Source organism: Nanorana parkeri, unplaced genomic scaffold (genome assembly GCF_000935625.1).
Source record: "Nanorana parkeri isolate BGI_ZX_2015 unplaced genomic scaffold, ASM93562v1 scaffold76, whole genome shotgun sequence".
Lineage (NCBI taxonomy): Eukaryota > Metazoa > Chordata > Amphibia > Anura > Dicroglossidae > Nanorana > Nanorana parkeri.
Genome location: NW_017306344.1, coordinates 2,610,325 through 2,631,385, shown reverse-complemented (window position 1 = coordinate 2,631,385; position 21,061 = coordinate 2,610,325). Strand labels below are relative to the sequence as shown.

Genomic DNA, 21,061 nt, shown 5'->3' with positions numbered 1-21,061 from the left:
AACCATGCTGAGCAGGTTCAGCGGCGCCGAAGTGCAGAAGGGGTTCGACTCAGCCTATCCAACATCTGGATCGGCTGAGCCGACCCTCCGGCAGGCTACTCACTGCTGTTCGGTCTATTGTTATAGATGCCGAACAGCAGTGAGTGAATAGCCGAATGCTACTGAGCGGCATTCGGCTTGACTGTTCTGCTCAGTCCCTCAGAGGGACCGAGCAGAACAGCAAAAGAGTTTAAAAAGTTAAAAAAAAGTAAAGAGAAATCGATTGTGCAGAGCTAGCAGTGACAGCTGGCTCCGCCCAATAGTTTCCTATTGTCAGGCGGCAAAACTCTCCCGGGCGCGCTGGGAGCCTCCCGCTCCCGGCCGCCCAGGAGAGAAGCACTACCGTGTCTTTCTTTTTCTTTATTCTGAAACGGAGCAATGTCAGAAAAAAAAATTCCCATTGAAATACATTGCTACATTACTATTGGTTATTTCAATGTGCAATAGCCAATAGTAAACTAGCATTGTACCCACCCTCTGCTGCAGTTCCCCATCAGGTCCATCAGCAGAGGGCGGGTACAATGCTAGTTTACTATTGGCTATTGCACATTGAAATAACCAATAGGAATGTAGCAATGCATTTCAATGGGATTTTTTTTTTTATTTTGTTATTCTGACATCGCTATGTGTCAGAATAAAGAAAAAAAAAGACACAGCAGTTTTTCTCTCCTTAGCGGCCGGGAGCAGGAGACTCCCGGGGTTGAAGGATCGGCCGAAGCTACGGCTAGATCCTTCAGCAGCTTTGTGAATAGACCCCTTAGTTTTGGAGAACAGGAGGTGATGGTAAATCTTCAAATGGGGACACCTGTTCCAGTGACAACTCTCTAGGAGAGGAATTCACCTCACTTTGGAGAGATTTCCTCTCACTTCTGGTTGGATCTCTGGAAAGTGAAAGCAAATCACCTCAGTGAGAAACAGAGAGGAAACAATAAACTGATGGGGTTTGAACACTTCTCTATTCTATCCAAAACTAGGAAAATAATGTTTGGCTACATATATGCTTTAGTTCATGGCAGATATACTAAAGAAGCTCACCGGAGCACTATTGCTTTCACAGTGTTGATTGCAAACTTACTTATAGACGAAGGTTCTTATTGGGGTGCAGTTGCTCCTTTATTTAATATTCACTCTGGGGTGAACCTGGACCAGGCTTTGGTGCTTAAGTGCAGCAGGGAGGTCAGGCTTCAGACTCCACCCGTTGGAAGACCGTATCCAGTGAACCTGTGAACCATCCACACTCATTAGTAACCAGAATGTTTCCAAACTGCACCAACTTTTGCTATTTTATGTTTTTTAGAATAGGGTTGAGAGAGGTTAAGCAGCTCTTTTTGTTATGCTTACAGCTGCCTCAGACACTCTCCCCACTGTACTATCAAATATCCTTTTGCATCTTTAAAAAATAGATTGGAAATTGCATGGATTTGTTCTGTAATTCCTTTTTGAGGACTTCTGTTCAGTGGGTATATATTTCATTAAGAACAAAACCTCACCCTATGAGCTTAATAGCCACACAAATGTTTCAGATATCTTCTGTTTCTAAAATATCTTCTAAAATATCTTCTATCTCTAATGCGACTAATTAATAGAAAATACTTTTGTTTTTGTTCTGGATTCTATTAATGAAGCTCCATTTAACTGGAATTGATATAAAAATAATCATATTCATTACTTAGATCCTCTGTTTGTACTAATTGTTATCAGAGTTTCCAATTAGTTTCCCAATAGTGCATTTCAAGTACCTTATGCTGAACTTACAGGCTAAATAAAATAGAAATTGACCACTAAACTGATTGGGATGAAGAGTTTAGAGCTTTCTGAAGTCTTGTTAAAGTGGTGCTGCCCATCGTGTTGTTGTTTTAGCTTGTCTGCTGTTTCCTCTATTTGGCAGGTTATGAAATGAATAACATAATGCAAATGACTCATGACTAAAGACATCTGTGTGGTGTAAAGGGGCAGAGAGTCTATTGGTCAGTTATATTCAAAAGCTTTTGTTCCAAATATACAGTATCTCTGTCCATGGAACATTTGCACACTACAAAAATATGCATTCTGTGAATTGAGTGCATGTCTGTGCCCTAATATATACTTGTAAATGATCATTCGGTGGTTGGATCATACAAGGGCATCCAACCTCTTGCCAGTGTCCAAGGCCAGCTCTAGGATAGCAATTACTGGACATCTAATTGTTCATTTCGTAGAAGATTATCTACGTTTATTTAATAAACATCTGACATTCTCTACAAGTTCGTTAAGCCCGACATTGTAAATGGAGCATGGAAATGTGTATGTCTGCAAATCAGCACAATACAGTAACAAGTCATGCAACTTTTTTAGCCTGCCAGATCTTTTTTGCCTGTAAAATACTTCTATTATTATGAAATTGCCTGCATCCTGTTGGGCAGAGTTCCTTTCACTTCCTATCCTGCAGACGAAAATCTTTGCAAAGTGAGGGGAATTCCCCTCTTAGATATTTGTCACCAGTACAAGTGTCGCTACTGGGGTACTCTCTGTTACCTTTGGTTCTAGTAACAATTTAAAAATGTTGTGTTTTTTATCACTTGCTATCTGGGTGACAAAGGTTGCCAGGACAAATAGAGAAAGTGAATCTCCCAAGGGACACATACAGCAACAATAAAAAAAATTGACAGGAGTTTTAAACCTTCCCTCCAAAAAAAAGATTTGACTATACATAACTTTAGTCCTGCATGTATATTAATGTTCAGCATAACACCCTACTCCCATACTACTTGCCATTATTACAGAAGGCATGGATCCCAGGTAAAGTACTATCAACTTTTCATCAAAGATATTTGTAATTGAGACTACATATTTTTTTACTGGATACTCTTTAACCTTAACATGTTTCATACAGTTGTCCATTGTCTTTGAACCATTCCTTCCTTCAAAAAAACAAACCTGTATAATGTCCAGCTACTTACATTACCTTTATTGGTTACTAACCTCCTAAGATAAAACCTGTTTGTGGTGAAACATGTTGGAGTGGAGCAGAGCTTGAGAGGGACTGAATGGTAGCTTGTTGGAGTCAGTAAAGTTGTTTTTATTGGAGTTATGGCACGGTTCTTTGGGATTTAGATAAAACCCCTTGTGAAAATGCTAGTAACTTGGCTGTCACTGTCAAACAAAATCCTTGGTACTGCTCCCAGGCCAAATGCTTTGTGGCCAAATAAGCCATAGATACTTCAATGATTAGGTGGTATGCCAGAATAAAACTGGTAAAGGGAAGAGCCTGTGTCTATTTGTGATACAAACCGCCCCTGAGTAAGGAGAAGCATGGAGAAATTGAAGACAGAATTCTTAACTGCACACTTGTTTTGGGCCAGGGAAGTTTTTGGACTAACATGGCAGCCAAACTCCTAGCATTGTCACAGGTAAAGAATAGACAAAGACATAATATTTCTCCCAATACAGGTTTCATTTAGCATATGAATGCATAGAATTGTAAGTACTTCTAGATTTGAACATCTCAGCAATTTTAAATAAGGTTTGTACCTAATCGTCACAAATGCCAGGTGTAGTCTCTGAATTAATCCTCTAAACACAGGCTTTTGTGTTTCACCAGCTCTGACTGTTCTTTGAAATAAAAGCAGAGTCCAGGTGGGTGGTGAAAACCATGTATAGAAGTGATTTTCTGCAGATATAGAAGAGTATGCCACTTAAGTAGTTTTCACCTGAAGAGATCCATTCATCCACCAGAATTGTAAATTGCCAGCTTAGGTATACGTCCCTGTTATTTACAGAGTCATTTGACTTTAAAAAGAACCATAATTTTATGACTGGTACACACTTTGCAAGTAATTCCTTGAGTTGTTTTTCCATCTATTTTTTATTGTGTTTTTATGCAGAAGAATAGAAAATGACTTGTGTACATATGCATATAGTACATGTCTGTTCTCTCTTGGAGTACCCAGACAAGTGCTTCATTCTGTTTCTAGTGTTTAAAACTGATTATCCTGCCAGCTTTCCACAACAATTAGACTTTAAACATACTTTTCCAGCATAGATCCAGACTTTCTACATAACAACAAGCAGGATTAGTATTTCCTGAACACAAAGTGACTCGTTAATGACATTTCTGACTATAGACAGTATTGTTTAACCTCTATGACTGCATACTAATTTGAATGATTAGTGACATAATTGCCTTAAAAGATGCTTAGTATGCTTAGTAGTGTGCATTACTATATAATAAACCCTACCACCTTATAATGAATGACCATCTATTTGGTGAGTTCACTGCACAGAATTATATTTAAAGAGACTGTCATGAGAGATTATGGAAGTTGACATTGCTAAATTCTCCATTTAGGAAGGGTAGTGTCTGAGCTGTCATGTCGAGCCTTTGATTTCAGTGCTGTATGAACTGTGGACCTAGAACAGGTATAGGGGAATTCTGCAGCATGCTTATTCCAGGTCTGTTACTCAAAAGTAAAGTCAAACACAGCCAGGCAACTAGAATTTTCAAAAAGAGACCAGCAATGGCAACACCCATACTTCTCCCATGACAGATTTAATTTAAGCAAGTACACACATTCTTTGTTTCCTTTTAGGTCCTATCCATAATAAATATCTTCCAAATGTTTTCTTCTATTTTCTTTTTAGTCGATAAATATAAAATACTTGACATTAATATTATGCAGTCTTCAATCCAACCAGCAGATGGAGTGTTAGTCTCTTTTTTACATATTTAGCTATTTTATCTTTCAGCTGTGCTTAAAAAAGCCCTGTCTTTAAAGAACTCCAACGTGTCATGTCAGAACTCCAATGTGCCCAATGTGTGTCCATTAGACATGTAACCCCTCAACAAATTTATTTAGTTGCGTCTCGGATGAATTCGGATTTGTATTTCTTTCATCTTTTGGATTTCGGATCTGAAATTTGATTTGTTTCGTTATTCCGATTTGGATCCATCCAAATTTTCGTTTCAGAATGAAATTACATGACCGTGCCTGTAGTGCAACCCGCAACAGCCAAAAAAAAAAAAAAGTCTGATGGGCCAGAGAACAGTCACATGTCTGATTTAATAATTGCAAAAAACTTGCGCTAATGGAAATACTAAGAATAATACAATATAGATAAAAATTAGATTGGATAAAACTGGATGAAAATAAATAGATAAAAATAAATTGTTCTAAAAGGGTAGGGGAAGCCGCTGAACAAAAGGCACTCAGCCCCTATTAGGATGTGGTATTTCAAAACGTACAGCGCTAACCGTCCTTCAGAGGTGCATATAAGAACTCCGACGTTCAGGTCAGGATTTAACAAGTGCTAAAAAATTAATAATTAATAAAACATTCAGTGAAGGGGTGTGTCTCAAAATATTCAACGTGAATCGGTTGTGTGAACAAATAAAGGTCATAACACATCAAAACAGACAATATATAAACTTATCTAATAAAATGTAATAAACTGTGAATATATGTATCATGTGAAAGTGATTCTTGTTAATAAATAATGAACGTACAAACAATGTGTACCATTTGAATAAAATAAAATAAAATAAAACTTTTTTACGATGTATGTGTGAATAGTCCAAATCTTTTGTAGTTTTTTTAAAAAGTCTTTAAAAAATCCGTAAATGTAAGACACTTCGAGAGTGAAAATTCGGTGCAATAATGTGTCCAATGAAAATCCAAAAAAAACGAAGAAAAAATGAAGACAAAATGAAGACAAAAATAAAAAACAAAGTGTAAAAAAATGTGGAAAAAAATGTAGAAAAATGCAGCTAAAGTCCCCTCAAGGGAATGCACTCACCAGATCCACAGGTGTTAAACACGTTTGTTTCATCTAGGTAAGTCTGCAGCTCCGTCTTTAATATCCACGCTCGATCAAGTTTCAGGGAAGGGAAGGTCTCCCGTTTTACCCGTGGTGTTTAAGCGGAATATCCTCCGTTAAAATATCCTCCATCCAAAAATATCCTCCATACAAGTTTAAAAAATATCCATTTTTTAAACTTGTATGCTGTACTATTATAATAAACCTAGGTTTTACTACGCTATGAGCATAGTTCTTATATGCACCTCTGAAAGACGGTTAGCGCTGTACGTTTTGAAATACCACATGTCTGATTTAGTTTAGTTTTGAACAAAATTCAGACAGATCAGAATTTTTGTTAAAGGACCATTCAGATTCATTTGCATTCAGACACTTCCAAATGTCCAGATTTAACAAAATTCGTACAAATATCCAGTCAGAATGAAAATGAATTTACGTGTCTATTGTCCATTGTGTCATCAAAGCAGTAACTTTGTCAGACCCTCATTACTGGGTTTTAATCAGAGGTAGCTCCAAAGTGAGCTCTGTGATCTGCTTAGCTAACCAGTAGTGTTTTGGGGGTTTTTTTGTCATGTATTAAATGTTTGTTTATAAAATATTGTATTATTATTATATATTGTAAACATTAAAAAAACAGATTTAACAGTTTAAAATCTGATAAACATAAAAAATTAAATCTAAAATAAAAGTAAACCATTATAGTTTCCCTTAAAAATTGATGTTGAATCCCGCCAGAGGACTAAGTGCATGTAGCACTTGGTCCTGTTCTGATCTGTGCCCCTCCCCCCACTACTATTCCACCCCGCTTCTCAGCAGGAGACACATTTTTAATGATACCTAATGACAGTACACATCGAGGAGAGGGGCTAGTGACAGCACTCATTTCTGGCAGCAGGCGCACGCTGGTGGGTCAGCCAAACATCACTCCAAAGGAGCCTGCCTTCACATGAAAAGTGGAGCAGCACAGAGGATGGCAGTGCAGCAGGAAACAAGATGGAGAAGACAATAGGTCAAGGTTGACTCTTCTTTAGAGGTCGACATAGAGGCACATAGGTCACAAAAAAAAAGAACTTCATCAGGGAGCACAGAAGTAGGCAGCGGAATGTGGAATGTACAAGGGAATGGGAATGTACAGCAGAGCGTAGGATATACAGTAGAATGAGGATGATCCAGGAATGATGCTGAGGAGGGGGCGGTGGCCAGAGTGCTGTGCTGTAGTTCCCCAATTGGACCCATAAATTGGGCTTCAGCCTGGGGTGGAGATGAGCGCCTGCAGAAAGAGAGAAAACATTTACTTGTATTTCACAACATGCCCATACAAACAGAAAGAAGAGTTGGCTGCACACAGGATTCCACTGGAATAGTTTATTGAAGCTTGTACCAAATCACTGTTGTCCTGCCCAAGGTCGACCCCTCTAAGGCGTTTCACCCAATTACGGGCTTAGTCGTGATTGGGTGAAATGCCTCAGAGGGGTGCACCTCTTCCTTTCTTACAATGTATGCATGTAGTTTGTATTGAAAATTAGCTCTCTCTGCATTATTCCTTATTCAGTCGTACACTGAGAAGTTTTATGTTTGAAAGCCCAGTAATGTGAAAGCAATTCACAGTTATTGAATAAAGCAGCAGAAACACCTATGCAATGACACACTAGTTCTTGGTTGAAGTGTAGCATGGTACACTTGTGTATGCAATTTTTGGTGTTAAAAACAAAAGTGATTTTAACAGTATAGCTCCGTTCACTTGTATGTGATGTGAGAGTGCATGTAATGCTGCACACAATCTTGCATCGCATGTCGCAATGTTAGGTGTGCTACGGTGCCATTATTTCCTAATGACACCCCAATGCGTCAAGCCATCACATTTGCTTTGTATCGCACCACATCGCATGGTAACCTATTACCATGTGATATGGTACAATTCGATTAAAAAAAGATGCGTGCACTTTAGTGTGCTTTAGCTGTGGTAGGCAGCCCATTCAAATTGAATGGGTTGCCTACTACAGCAAACCACAAGCACACTCTGTAGTACCATTGCATAATAATTACATAACTAAGATTGTGCCATGGTCTGCTTAATTTGGCTTTGCTGCTGAATCAACAAAAATAGAAGTTGCCTACATCATCAAGCCCCTCTGGAGGAACATGTACACATTAAGTACTGTCTTGTGCTCTACAAAACTCAGCATCCAATGCACAAAACAGCATTGGAAACCAGATTAATCTGCAGCCCAATATTGTGCATGAACTGGGAAATGCCTCAGTAAGCAACAAATATAACGCCAGTTCTGGCACACAGCTTCATGTTCTGATCATTTTAATAAATACTGGATGAACAGTTCACTTCATAAACCTGCTTATGTGTTTCAGCCACACATGGCCTTAGCTGATGGCTAAGGCCATGTGTGGCTGAAAAGCATTACTGATGTGATTATTACTTTACTCGGATACCAATAAAAAATGAGGTTTAATGAGATGTCATAGCCATTACACAAGTAAAATCAAAAGCGGAATTTATTAAACATATTCATACATAAATTAGATAAAATTTACATCATTCATTTATTTTGCTATCTTTTACTTTACTCAAAAAAATAAATAGTATATTTATAAAAAATACCTATTTTACAAATAAATCTCTATATTATTCTGTAAATAGTAAACACACAAGCATATTACAATAGCATTACTCATACCCCATATTCTTTTTCTCTTGCAGGTTTACTGGATCGAATTTACCACCACCAGTCATCAGCAGTAAAAACTGGCTGAGGATTCACTTTACATCCGATGGCAATCACAGGCAGAAAGGCTTCAGCGCACAGTATCAAGGTTAGTGCAATCAGCCCAGACAGTTACCAGATTACAGAGGGGATGAGGCAGTAGCTAATTTGCTTCTAGACAAGTTTCTATTTTAGCATAATCCATGAATCATAGTAAGAGAGAATGAATAAATAAAAATGCATTTAGTAGAAATCGGTGAATGTTCTTTATACCGTCTATTAAATGTTATTTTCTGTTTGTATTGAGTATGCCAGCTCTTATTCACAAGTATTTTTAAGTGATCTACATTGGTTCTTTTAAAGTCCGCTCCATGAAAATTAGCCTTGAGATGCATACACAGTATTCACTTACAAATGTTGTCAGTGATCTGAGAATACATTCTTGTGAATGCAGTGGAATTCCCAAGTACACCCTCTACAAGCTATCTGTTATATACATGTAGCGCCAGTGGCGGAACTACCAGGGTCGCAGAGGTCGCGGCCGCGACCGGGCCCTGGAATTTCGCCACTTGGAGGGGGCCCAGGACAGGAGGAAGGGGCCCCTAGTAACTGCTGATTACCAGGATATTTATTATACCGGTAACCGCTAATGTCAGTCCTGGGACCTCTTCCTCCTGTCCTGGGCCCTACATGCTTCACGCCGCTCCCCTCGTTTCCGGGCGCCGCGCGAAGAATGATCCAGCCGGGCAGCAGCCAATGAGTGGGAAGTGGTGTAATCCCCGCCTCCTCATCACACATTGCCGAATAGAAAGCTGCTGCGGACACGAAGGGGGAGACAGGGAGCTGGAAGCATGACGGAAGGTGACATGGGGTCCGGGAGCGGAAAGCTGGGGACATGAAGGGGGACATAATGGGGAGCTGGAGACATGGAAGAGGAGAGTGTTTTTTTTTGTTTGTTTTTTTTTTCTAATTTAAAAAATCTAATTTGTTTCTTCTTCTTGCATCGGGGCCCTGAGGTCACTAGTTACGCCCCTTTGTAGCGCTCACCCCCGAAGGAGCCGCTAGAATAACCCGGGTCATCACTAGTCTGTCTAGGGGTTTTTATCCTCAGCTGCCCCATTAGCATTTAACCGCCCTCTTCTAGAGCTAACAAGGCTGATATCCACTCCAGTAATGCAATGGTGAATAATTTTTATTAAACATCTTCACACTGGGGAGAGAGGGTATAGGGATCCTAGACATCCAGAGTGTAACAGACATAGACTCCAGGCTCACCAGACCTTGTTAGCATCTCAGTATAGATCCACTTGGAGTACAGCAAATAGTAATCAAAGTATCAGATGAGTAGGAGATGAGTACAGATCCTCAGCAGGAGAGACACCAGCCATGTTCCTGAGGTCCTTTAGATTCTGAGTACTTTCAGCAGCCATCCATCCTCTTGGTTCTCTTCCACTGGCAACAACACAGGCCTCCTTCATACTGGAGGCCCCAGGGACACTGTTCCTGGCACAATCACCAGGTAGCAACAAAGGAAAATAAGCCTGAAAAAAAGAAAAGGAATGCAGCCACCACATCGAAGGATTGTTAATCTACAAAATATGACATTCTTTGTTAGATGCAGTATAAGGTAAACTGAGTACAATTGCTGATTTGAGCAAAGCTGCAGTATTTTCTGGATAATATTAGTAGTTCACTGATTACGTTGTACTGTCACTTGTTGGCTGGAAGTGTGATTTAAAGGAGTTGTGATGTCCCAGCATATACTATCCTGTTATAACATCTGCATTTTAATGAGAATGCATACTAGAGTTGTTTTCATAATGCAATCAAAGCTTGCTAGAAAAACTCCCTTTTATGCAGTGAGTGCTACCTTCTGTCTGCCCATCACTTTGAACAACTTTTGAAAGTGTGCTTTGAGTCACTTTCCCTGCTGGTTCATGTGATGCAATCTCATTTCCCAAAACTACATATCCCATCATGCATTGCTTCCAGCAAGCAGTGATAATGTTGCATTGTTCAGATTGAGTTGTGGTCCAGATGGCAGGCTTAGTTAGAGTTGTGACACAAGGAAGTGCATTTTCATAGGGCTGAGTTAAATTGTGACATTGCATTGAGGAAGTACATCCTATGGGCATCTTAAATACATTTACAAACTTCTAGATCAATGTGGTTATCAGGAGTGGGATAAAACTTAAAACAATGTATGTTTTTTGACCATAGATACCCTTTAACTGTCTGAGCTGGCAGTTGTGGCATTTGAAATGGAGGCTGCCTCTCTGCTGGAGGCTGCCTCTCTGCTGGTGATATTTCTGTTAGATTACAGGTCTCTTGCTTGGTTTTCGGACAAGCTGTCTTTTCATAGTTGGAGTATGAAGTACAAAATTGTAATGTGCACTTTACCATGGTGCACTGCAATGCTTTGTGTATGTGCTTTGCTAATTATTTTGAATGGCACCCCAATGCACACACACATTGCACCTACACTAAAATGCACTGCGGCACACTAAAGTGTTTTTATGTACATTGTGGTGCACTGTGGCAGAAAAAAAAGTAGAACAGTGATTTTTGTGGCTTTGGGGCCAATAGAAAATGAATCGTCTGCAGTAGGGATGCACCGATACCAATACTAGTATCGATGTTGGTGCCGATACCGAGTATTTGGGCGAGTACTCATACTCGCCCAAATGCTCCGATGCCTAGCCCAATACTTCCTGTATCAGGAAGCCGGGCAACGTGTCATTACACGCTGCCTATCGCCCGCTCAGATCTAGAGAGGTCGGGCCGGCCGTTTTTTTACTACGGCCGGCCCGGAGGTGGTTAAAGGGTCTATTTATTATAATGGACAAAACAACTGCTTGCTGTTTCATCTTCTTTTGCTGTTAAAATGATAAAAGTTTGAAATAGATAGCTGTGATGCAGAACTGAAGTGAGAAAAGATTTGAAAATTAGTGAAATGTCAAAATGGAAAAATAATTAATAAAATGGAAAATAGAAAAGTTACCTTGAGGGGTGTACCTATAAATAAAAGATTATGCCTTGGGTGGTGTGACATTAAGTAGTGGCAGCATTCTCCATGAAAAAGGAAAAAGACTGAGCAGTCTTTATCATTTAGAAAAGTTATCTTCAAAATAGCTTTTGCTAAGTTTTTTATTTAACCCTAGTCAAAGCATGACACAAATGAGTAAATAAATTGTCTCGAGCAGCTTTATACATAGGCAGAATTGACAGAAATTATATCTCGTATGGAAAAAAAACATCACCTTTTTTAAGCTGAGCTCTAGGCAACTATCTAAGTACACTGTTAAAATGCAAAAATACACCTGTATTTGCAGCGCCCGAGAGCCCCAGCTGCTGCATTTTACTGTCCATTGGACTGCATGGACAGAAAACTTGTACGGGAATATATGTATGTAAATGCTGGTGCCGGCTTTACATGCGCACATAAATCAATTCCTGAACATGGGGTTTTTGGGAGCTTATTGCTCATTTGTGTCTAGGGGTACTGTGTATGGAACTTTAATTTACCTGATTCCCAATCTTGTAGGCTTCAGAACCAGTGCACACAGACACTTCATCCCGGTTCTGCGGCTTGTGGACTTCCAAGGGACAATCCACAAGCCGGAGCATAGGGGAGAACGGTAAGTACCTATTGCCATCAAAGCAGGGATCAGGTAAGTAAAAGTCCTTTACATAGCTACCTTAGTCAAAAGTGAGCAGTTTGTTGTTTTTTCCAGAGAGGTTTCAAACCTCCCAAAACATTATGGGGGTTATTCACCAAGCTGCCGAAGGCAGCCGAGTGAATAACCAAGCCGTATTGAAGTGAGCCGAAAAACGTTCGGCTATTCACTACGGCTTAGTACGGCTGATTTCAGCTGTACATCGGCTGAAATCAGCCGTACATTGGCTGCCTTTGGCTGCACTTCAGTCAGCCGAACATGCTCTGCACGCTCTGCATGTCCGGCTGAGCCAAAGTGCAGAAGGACTTAGACTCAGCCGATCCAACATCTGGATCAGCTGAGCCAAAGCTCCAGCAGCTCACTCGCTGCCGTTCGCACCTATTCACGTAGGAGCCAAATGGCAGTGAGTAAATAGCCGAAGGCCGCCGGGCAGCATTTGGCTCGGCTATTCTGCTCGGTACCTCCGTGCTACCGAGCAGAATAGCAAATAGTGAAAAAAGTCGGAAAAAAAGTGAAAAAATATTTTTAAAAATGTAAATAAATATTTTAAAAAAGAAATAAATAAAGATCTTTTAAAAAAGAAAAAAAACAATTGGGTGGAGCTAGCAGTGACAGCTAGCTCCGCCCAACTGTTTCCTATTGGCTGGCATCTGCTAGAGTGTTCTAGCATGTCACGGCCAATGAATAACAACTGGACGTCACGGCCGGCTCCGCCCAGTTATTGTTTAATGAAAAAGCAGCGTTCCCAGGTCATTTGGGGACGCTGATCTGTCATTACAACCGGCAGAGCAAGCCGTGATCTCCGCCCAGCTGTCATTTGCAGTGCTTACGGCCGGGCGTTCACCCCTCTTCGGGTGTCACTTCAGCTCAGTCGAGCCGAAGCATATAGTAAATAGCCCATACAGGAGCCCTTCGGTTCTACTGAACTGAAGGTCTCCGGCGGCCAAAGAGAGCAGAAGGATCAGCCTAAGCTACAGCTGCATCCTTCGGCTCCTTTGTGAATAACCCAATATATATTTTCTGAAATTATGGACCCAGTAAAATAAGATGGAAGTTGCATTTCTTATGTTGCATGATATTTGCACAACCGTTTATCAAATCTATATTTCCTGTAAAATGAATTTTAACGCACACAAACACAATATAATCCCCATTTTTTTTTTGGTACAAATAAAAGATGAGGTTGTGTCAAGTAAATAGTCAATGGGTGACATTTCAAATGCCCTTACAGCTTATGAGTTCAGAGTTAACGGTATATTAAGAACTCAGAATTATTTCTATCATTCCAGTGTGCGCAGCATTACCCAGAATTGTCATTTACATACATGTGTGTGCCCTAAATTTGTGTTTGCATTTGTGTGTATGTGTGGGGCAACAGGGATTCTTTAAAAAAAAACATATTTTATTATATTTTTATTTGCTTTTTAATTTTGTTTTCACTTAATTTTATAGCTATCAGAAAGGGGCTAACAAGCCCCTTATGTTGTAACATTCGGCAGGTACACTCTAGGGAGACATCAGGGGTCTGTTAAACGTCTAATGTATCTCCTGCCCCCTGCTTCTGCTGACCAAGAAAAGACTGTGCTTAATCCACTGTTTACATGGCTTGGCAGCTGGGACTTTGGCAGTCCTGGACCTGGAAGTGCTCTGCATGGGACAGGCATTAGGGAACAGATAATTCTCAATATTCTCCCACTTGCAGCACCTTATGAGTCATGTAAAAGTGATAGGGTGACTCTACAGCTTTTAAAGCAAACACTTTCACTACAGTGTGAGCAGTAAAGGCTTTTGTGGAGTAAATTTGGGGTACCATACTTTTTTGCCATTTCACAGGTACAGGCAACTTTAAAGCCTGACAAGTTTGGTATCTATTTACCCAACACAACCCCATATTTTATATTTTACCAAAATATTGGGTGCTATATTCTGTTTGTGTTTTGTTATCCTTTTATCCGGAGGGCCTCTGTTTTCAGAAAATATGTCATTGTTTGGGGGTGTTAAAATTAAAATTTTAAATGTGTATGCAAAAATAAAAAAAAATTGCTCTGGCTGCAAAGTGGTTGATATCTGTTTGGAGTTCAGCTTTAAATATACCTAATACAGTGAAACCATAATAGTGTTATGTCCGTTTTTTTCATTTTCAGTCATTTAGCATTTCAGTCATTAAGCTATTGTGTGCAGAAACCAGCAAGTACTCAGAGACATGATCATTTCCTTTCCCAACCACAAGCAGCTGATGACCATCTTACTGTATATCTCTATATAGCTTAAAGCAGACCTTTACCCCCTTTCACTAAAAATAACAGCAGCATGCAGCTCTGCATGCTGATTTAAAATCATCTTACATTCATTAAACAAACTTGTTTTTCATTTACTTACAAATAGAGTTCTACTTTCTGGTCCACTTCTGTCACAAATGATGTAATGTGCCCAAGCACTGCATCCTGGGAAGGTTACATCAGCAGAGCATTGCTGGGAAATCTCATCTGTAATCTAATGAGATCTCAGGGAAAGGAATTTTCCTCCCGTGAGATGATGTGCATGTTCACATGTTTTAGTCACATGTGCCAGATTTTCAGGAAGGAAAGGGAGAGCTAATAATCTGCCCTTAGTTAGCATGGCCACTGTCAGAAGACTGGGAAAGAAAAGAGAAATAAGGTATGCTAAGAATACGGAGCCGGCAATTATCTAGAAGTATGCGTTTGTAAATTGTCATTACTAAACATTTCTAAAGGTGTGTTTGTTGTTCTTTTACAGATATGAGTAAAGGTCCACTTCAAGGGCCGGAGTAAAGGGCTTTGGCATTGTGTCAGTTTGACACTCTTCTGAGATCATTCAGAATTCATTGACAAGTGCATTGGGCCTGCAGTTTACCTGCTTCTGACCTGCATTTGACCTGCTTCCCATAGACTTATATGTGAAAGCAAAACCCAATTTAAATAAACAAAAGAAGTCAACACAGGCTCTAAGTATATCTAAAGATGAAACTTTCTCTTTTTTTAGTTTTGAATAAAGTTGGGATAACATTACAACTTTTGTTAGGTTTTTATTGCTGTGTCCCTGCCATGGAGATTTACCCTCTCCACCCACCATCTTCTCCTGATGACCATTTTTACTGAAACAGAAAGTGACAGTTACAAAGAAATATTTGGCATTATCAAGGCACCCTAAAGGACTAAGAGAAACTACCATTCCCTGACTCATGTGCAATGTGCTACTTCCAAGACAAGAACTAGACTTACCATGAATCTGTAACATTTCACCAAACTATTTTGAGAATGGCAGAATCTATGCCTAAGAAGTTTATATTTTGATGGGTGAAATTTTTTTTGTTTAAGTACATTATTTCTTTATGTTTGCCCTTGTTAGGAAATATACATATAAATTCTGTAGAATGAGATATTAGTTTTGAAGTGGACCAATGCTCAACTGTAACTATGTATAATTGTTGTGCTGGTTTTTAATGCAGAAAATATATTAAGAACTAGGCACCTGACCATATGACCTCTGCTGAAGAGAGATCACTTAACTAGCTACCTAGGCTTTCAGGCAATATAGCCACAACTGGAAGGTCCCTGTAGCAGCAGTGTCTCCAGAACTGTAAGAATTTTAGGCTTTCTGATACTCCATATACTGTGCATGCCAGCAAGATTAACATAGCGCTGTTTTTATTATTATTATTATTATTATTATTATTATTCAGGATTTATATGGTGCCAACAGTTTGTGCAGGGCTTTACAACATATGGGGAGACAGTACAATTACAATATAATACCATACAAAAGGATTAGAAGGACCGTACTCATGAGAGCTTACAATCTACAAGGAGGGGCAAATGATACAGAAGATAATAACTATAAGGGATGAGCTGATTGAAGCAGTAGATGAACAATTTTTAAGAAGTTGAATAGGCTTCCCTGAAGAGGTGAGTTTTTCAAGGATCGCCTACAGGCAGACAGATTTGGAGTTGTGGTAGGGAGTTCCAGAGGCCGGGAGAGGCTCTGGAGAAGTCCTGGAGATGAGCATGGGCAGAGGTGATGAGGAAGCTAGACAGCAGGAGGTTTTGAGAGGAGTGGAGAGGACAGTTTGGGTGTATCTTTAGATGAGGTTGGAGATGTAGTCAGGGGCAGAGTTGTGGATGGCTTTGTATGTTGTTGTTAGTATTTTGAATTTTATGTGTCTTATTAGAAGCCAGTGGAGAGATTGGCAGAGAGGGGTGGCTACTGAGTGGTTGGTGAGCTGGATGAGTCTGGCAGCAGCATTTTTTAGTTTACATTTGAAAACTGGTCCACCATAACGGCAATCTATGTTATTTATGGTGATTTATTAGTTTAACATCTATATAAAAGTAGTTTCTGTAGTAACTGTCAAATGGTGTATGTACTTGCTGGACCATATTTTCTTGATTTTGTTGTCTAACTCTAGAAGCAATTTCTACATTAGTTAGTAAAGCTGGCACCTTTGAATGACTGCATATAGAAAAACACAGGCCAGGATATGGTATTGAGCTGAATACACTATTATAGGTCTGGGTTGACAAAAAGGGTTTGATGTAGTGAAGGAATAGAGGCTTGTTACTTTACAAAATGAATGTTCACTTAGCTTAGTGAATAAGGTGAAGTTCTTCGCTTTCACAAGGTGAACATCCTATGTTTTACTACATAAAAAAAAAATTTCAAGCAGAAAGCCCATGCATCACAATGTGACGAAATTACATTCATGCTGTGCAGAAGGTTTTGTTAAGAAATATGCACTTTAAGCAGACCCATTAAAATGATTGGCAGACGCACAACAACACGTTTCATGCATTTTACACAACAATATGTTTCATGTACACACATGAATTCGCAGCGGCTTTCCATTACAGTAAGTCTCTTTTTGAAGGTTTTTCAGTAACTTTGCATAACACATGAACAAAAGCACATAAAAATACATGTTTAAAGGAGAACTATGGGGTCAGTGTTTTTCCCCATAGTTCTCCAAAGGGTAACGGGAGGACACAAACTAGCGTCCTCCCGTTACCCTAAGCTCAGTATACCGTGAGCTACAGCTCGCGGTATACTGAGACGCCGCAGCCGGGACGGATCACGACTCTTTTGACGGGATCCGCCCAGCTGCGTGAGTGACAGCTGGCTCTGCCTATCTAGAGGCAGAGCCAGCTGTACCCGCCCCCTCCCCCGTCCGTTCCGCCAGTCAGCGCTGGCAGATCGGATCGGTGAGAGGGGAATGCAGCCCCTCCCCCTGTCACGGCAGAGAGCCGTGACAGGATCGAGAGGTGAGGGAATCCGGTATGTGTTCCCTCACCTCCCGTTCTACTGAGCCGACCTGTGACAGTCTCATTGTCACAGGTCGGCTTAGAACTATGAGATGAGTGGAAATCACTCATCTCATAGTTCTCCTTTAAAAACCACATAAACATATGTTTGAAATGTAAAGAAGTGTGTGCAATTATGAGTCAAATACACAGTATTGTGGGTGACACTGCCCAAAAAGCTTTCCCACATGTCCCCGACCTCCGATCATAACCAAACACTAAACGGAACCTAACACTTAACCCTATCTTCACCCAGACCCTAAGACTTAAACTAACTCGTAAAATTAACCCTTAGCCACCCGCACTTTTCAATTCTATCCCTTAATCTAACTCTGAAAATTAGCACATAACCTAACACTAACATTTAACCTTTGACCATACCCTTAAAGTAGAACTTTAGACAGATAGATATAAACACACTATTTTATTGCAGTTGTGTATACCTTTAAAAATAATTAAGTGTGGTTTTTTTTTCATGATCAATCTGCCTTGATATCAGCCAACTATAATCAATTGCACAGATTGCTAATTCAGATAAAAAAAAGTAAGGCAGCACTTTGAGGCAATCAGGCTGTGCTACATGCATATATGCTGACAGGCAGCATGCCAACTGAAGAAGAGTGAGCAGAGCTGATGCTGCTTCTGATTGTTCAATCTGCAGACTGCAGGATTGGAGATGACAACACTGTACATACCATAACAGTGATGTCACCTTTCTGGCTGTGCTGTACATGAATTAAATGGCTGGACAAAATTGCAAATCCTTTGGTGGATAAAACGGTTTACTTACTGTATGCAAATGTCAACCTAACCTACCCATAATCGCCTAAACTAGCTAAATTAATCCATACAGAACAATATTTACCCATCTCATACTTTAGAACTGTCAATTCTAAAAACCACCTCCCTTGTGCTGAAATCTACCAGCGCTAAGATCTCATCGATGAAAACAGGTGCTTCAGAGAAGCTGTGACTAGTCTTCTTCTACCTCCTTTTATCAATGTCCGTCAAAGCCCCTTTGGGGTTTGCCTGCACATGTGCAATATCAACAGCTGATCTTTATTGACATGCAAGCAAGAGCAATGACATACTAGATGAAAATACTTTTTTTTCTATTTGCTAAAGCAGTAGAAATCAACTCTGTTAAGCTCATGGCACACTTAGGGCAGTGAAGCAAGTTATGTAGCTTAAACAGATCCAATGTCAGGCCAATGTGTATAGTGTGTATTATTTAGGGCGATTCTGATCGATAGCCAGCCTTGTTAGGAATATAAAAGTCTTTATTTTCTCCCCAAAACGCTCCAATAGAAACAGCTTTTCTTCAGCCAACAAAACAAATGAACAAAACTATTCTTCAGTATGACAGAAAGTCCGGCTCCCCGCCTGTATACATATGTCCCTTCTCAGGGTTAGCATCACATCCTGCCCTCAGACGGTTCAAACATGGTCACGATGCCCAGCAATCTTTCAGGACTATAAATCCTGGGAAGACAGTATAGCAGTTTCCCTTCTAAAAGCTCACCCAGGAAGCCCTCACCCTGCATTGGTGAGCATTTCTAACAGGATTAATTCAAAACTCGTTTTGTTTCATCCCCTCTAAGTGACCATGACCTAAATAATGGGGAAATATACAATCCATCCAGGATGCATTCCTGGCATCCTGTACAAGTGTCAAAATGGACATGTGCAAACATTTCTTATCTTTAGGGTAGTAGAGACAGAAACAGATATTATGTACCATGCCTCAGTGCAGAGTGGTTCATTATGCTTCATAATGCCCCAAGAAACATAAAGGCAGGGTGGAACTAGCACAGTTGAAATCTATGTAAATGCCGCTTTTGCTTAGACAGACTCCACAGATTAATGTTCTACTAGAACCAATGCATGTAATCCCATATTAAAACCCAAATCCTATTTGTTACCACCTGCTTGAAATGTATACTAATTAATATTGCCCACGGGCCATCAGATTTTAGAATGGCTTACGATATGTCTTGCATGAGATTAACAAAGGTATCTTCTGGAGGCAGAGCCTAATGTCATGGCATGTTTAGAGTGAGGTTTAGATAAAGGATGCTGACTGTGACTGCTTTATGCCTCTACAAGAAAATTCTCCCAGTTTAACGACTACTTAAACACCTGAAGTTGGGAAAATTCTCACCTACCATGTATCTGTTTAGGATGGAGGTGAACATAATATGGTATTAACTATTCGTTTTGGTCTTACTTTTGTTTAATTAGATAAAAACCTGGCCCCATAAATTATAGATGAAGGATTTCATTTTAGTGAATTGGTAGGGTATTTTAGGAACATTATATATTTTTTTTCTTCCTTATTGCCGCTGGTATAACAATCTGCACAGAAACACTCATAATGTCCCCAGTGTGTCCTTTACATCAGTAATGATTCAGATTTTAATATATTTTTCAGCCCTTGTTATGCTTTCAATGTATTAAATCCTCCTGCAGGGAGTCTCCCAGCACTGTGCAACCCGCAGCAATCTCATTAGAAAATCTTATTGGTTGATCAACAGGGTGGATGCTTTATTGGTTTGTGCCTTTTTTTATATGGCCACTTTTGGGAAACTGGTTGGCTGCTTACCAAAGCTGAGCACAATGAGAGTCCTTGTAGGTTCCTCTAGTGTGTTTGGAAGACTAACAGAGGGACAGAGCTCTACAATGGATACAATTCTAGCCACTTCACCTCTTCACTGCATTGTGAAAGTGTAATAGCAGGGAATTTGCTGCCAAAGTGATTGCAGCGTTTTGTTGGCAGGTGCTGAAAAAATGGATTAGAAGGCAATGCTTTTAATAGAAAAATATGCTACCATAATCACTGAGTTTCACTATGTGCAAGGGTCAGCACAAAACCTACAACCGCTTGATTTTCTTATAAAGCAGTGTTAAATTAATTAGTTCCACTATTCCTGTCATGATAATGGTAAATTATTATGAATACATACTGGGAGATGGAACTAAATTAAACAGGGATCATTATAGTCTTCATTTAAGTGAAAATCAAGGTACAAGTGCATATGCCATAATTAGAAATCATCGTTGATTGTTCTGACTACATAGAACTGCTGGTATGGGTAACTGCATAGGATTGTTCTGTCATGGCCAAAGCATGTAGATATATCATGGAATACCACAGTAGGTCATTAAAAACTGCAATGCAAATCCTCAGAGTACACTTTTCAGTGATTTTATACAGTACATTTGAAACCATGGCTAGGTAGGTATAAAAAAAAATTATAATTAGAACTGTGGATGCAGTTTTTTGTACTATTCAAGAGGCATGAGGCAAGCAAGGATAGCCATGCCAGACAGATAACATAGAAACAAAGACTAATGGGGTCATTCACTAAGTTGCCGAAGAACTGAAGTGAGCTTCGGCTGTGACTATGGCTCAGCCAAGCTGAACGCATTTTCTTCGGCTCTGCTGAGCCATAGTCACAGCCGAAGTGAGGAGAATGGTCTGCCGAAGCAGATCATTTTCCCTGCAAATAAACCGCCT

General features: G+C 39.8%; 1 protein-coding gene across 1 annotated transcript in view; it reads left to right on the top strand.

Annotated features, from left to right (window-relative positions):
* CSMD2 (CUB and Sushi multiple domains 2) overlaps positions 1–21,061 on the top strand; it is a 323,219-nt gene that overhangs the window by 5,733 nt on the left and 296,425 nt on the right. Inside the window, exon 3 of the mRNA XM_018576748.1 lies at positions 8,549–8,661. Coding sequence (XP_018432250.1) covers positions 8,549–8,661 — 113 coding nt within the window. The remainder of the gene's footprint in view (positions 1–8,548; positions 8,662–21,061) is intronic.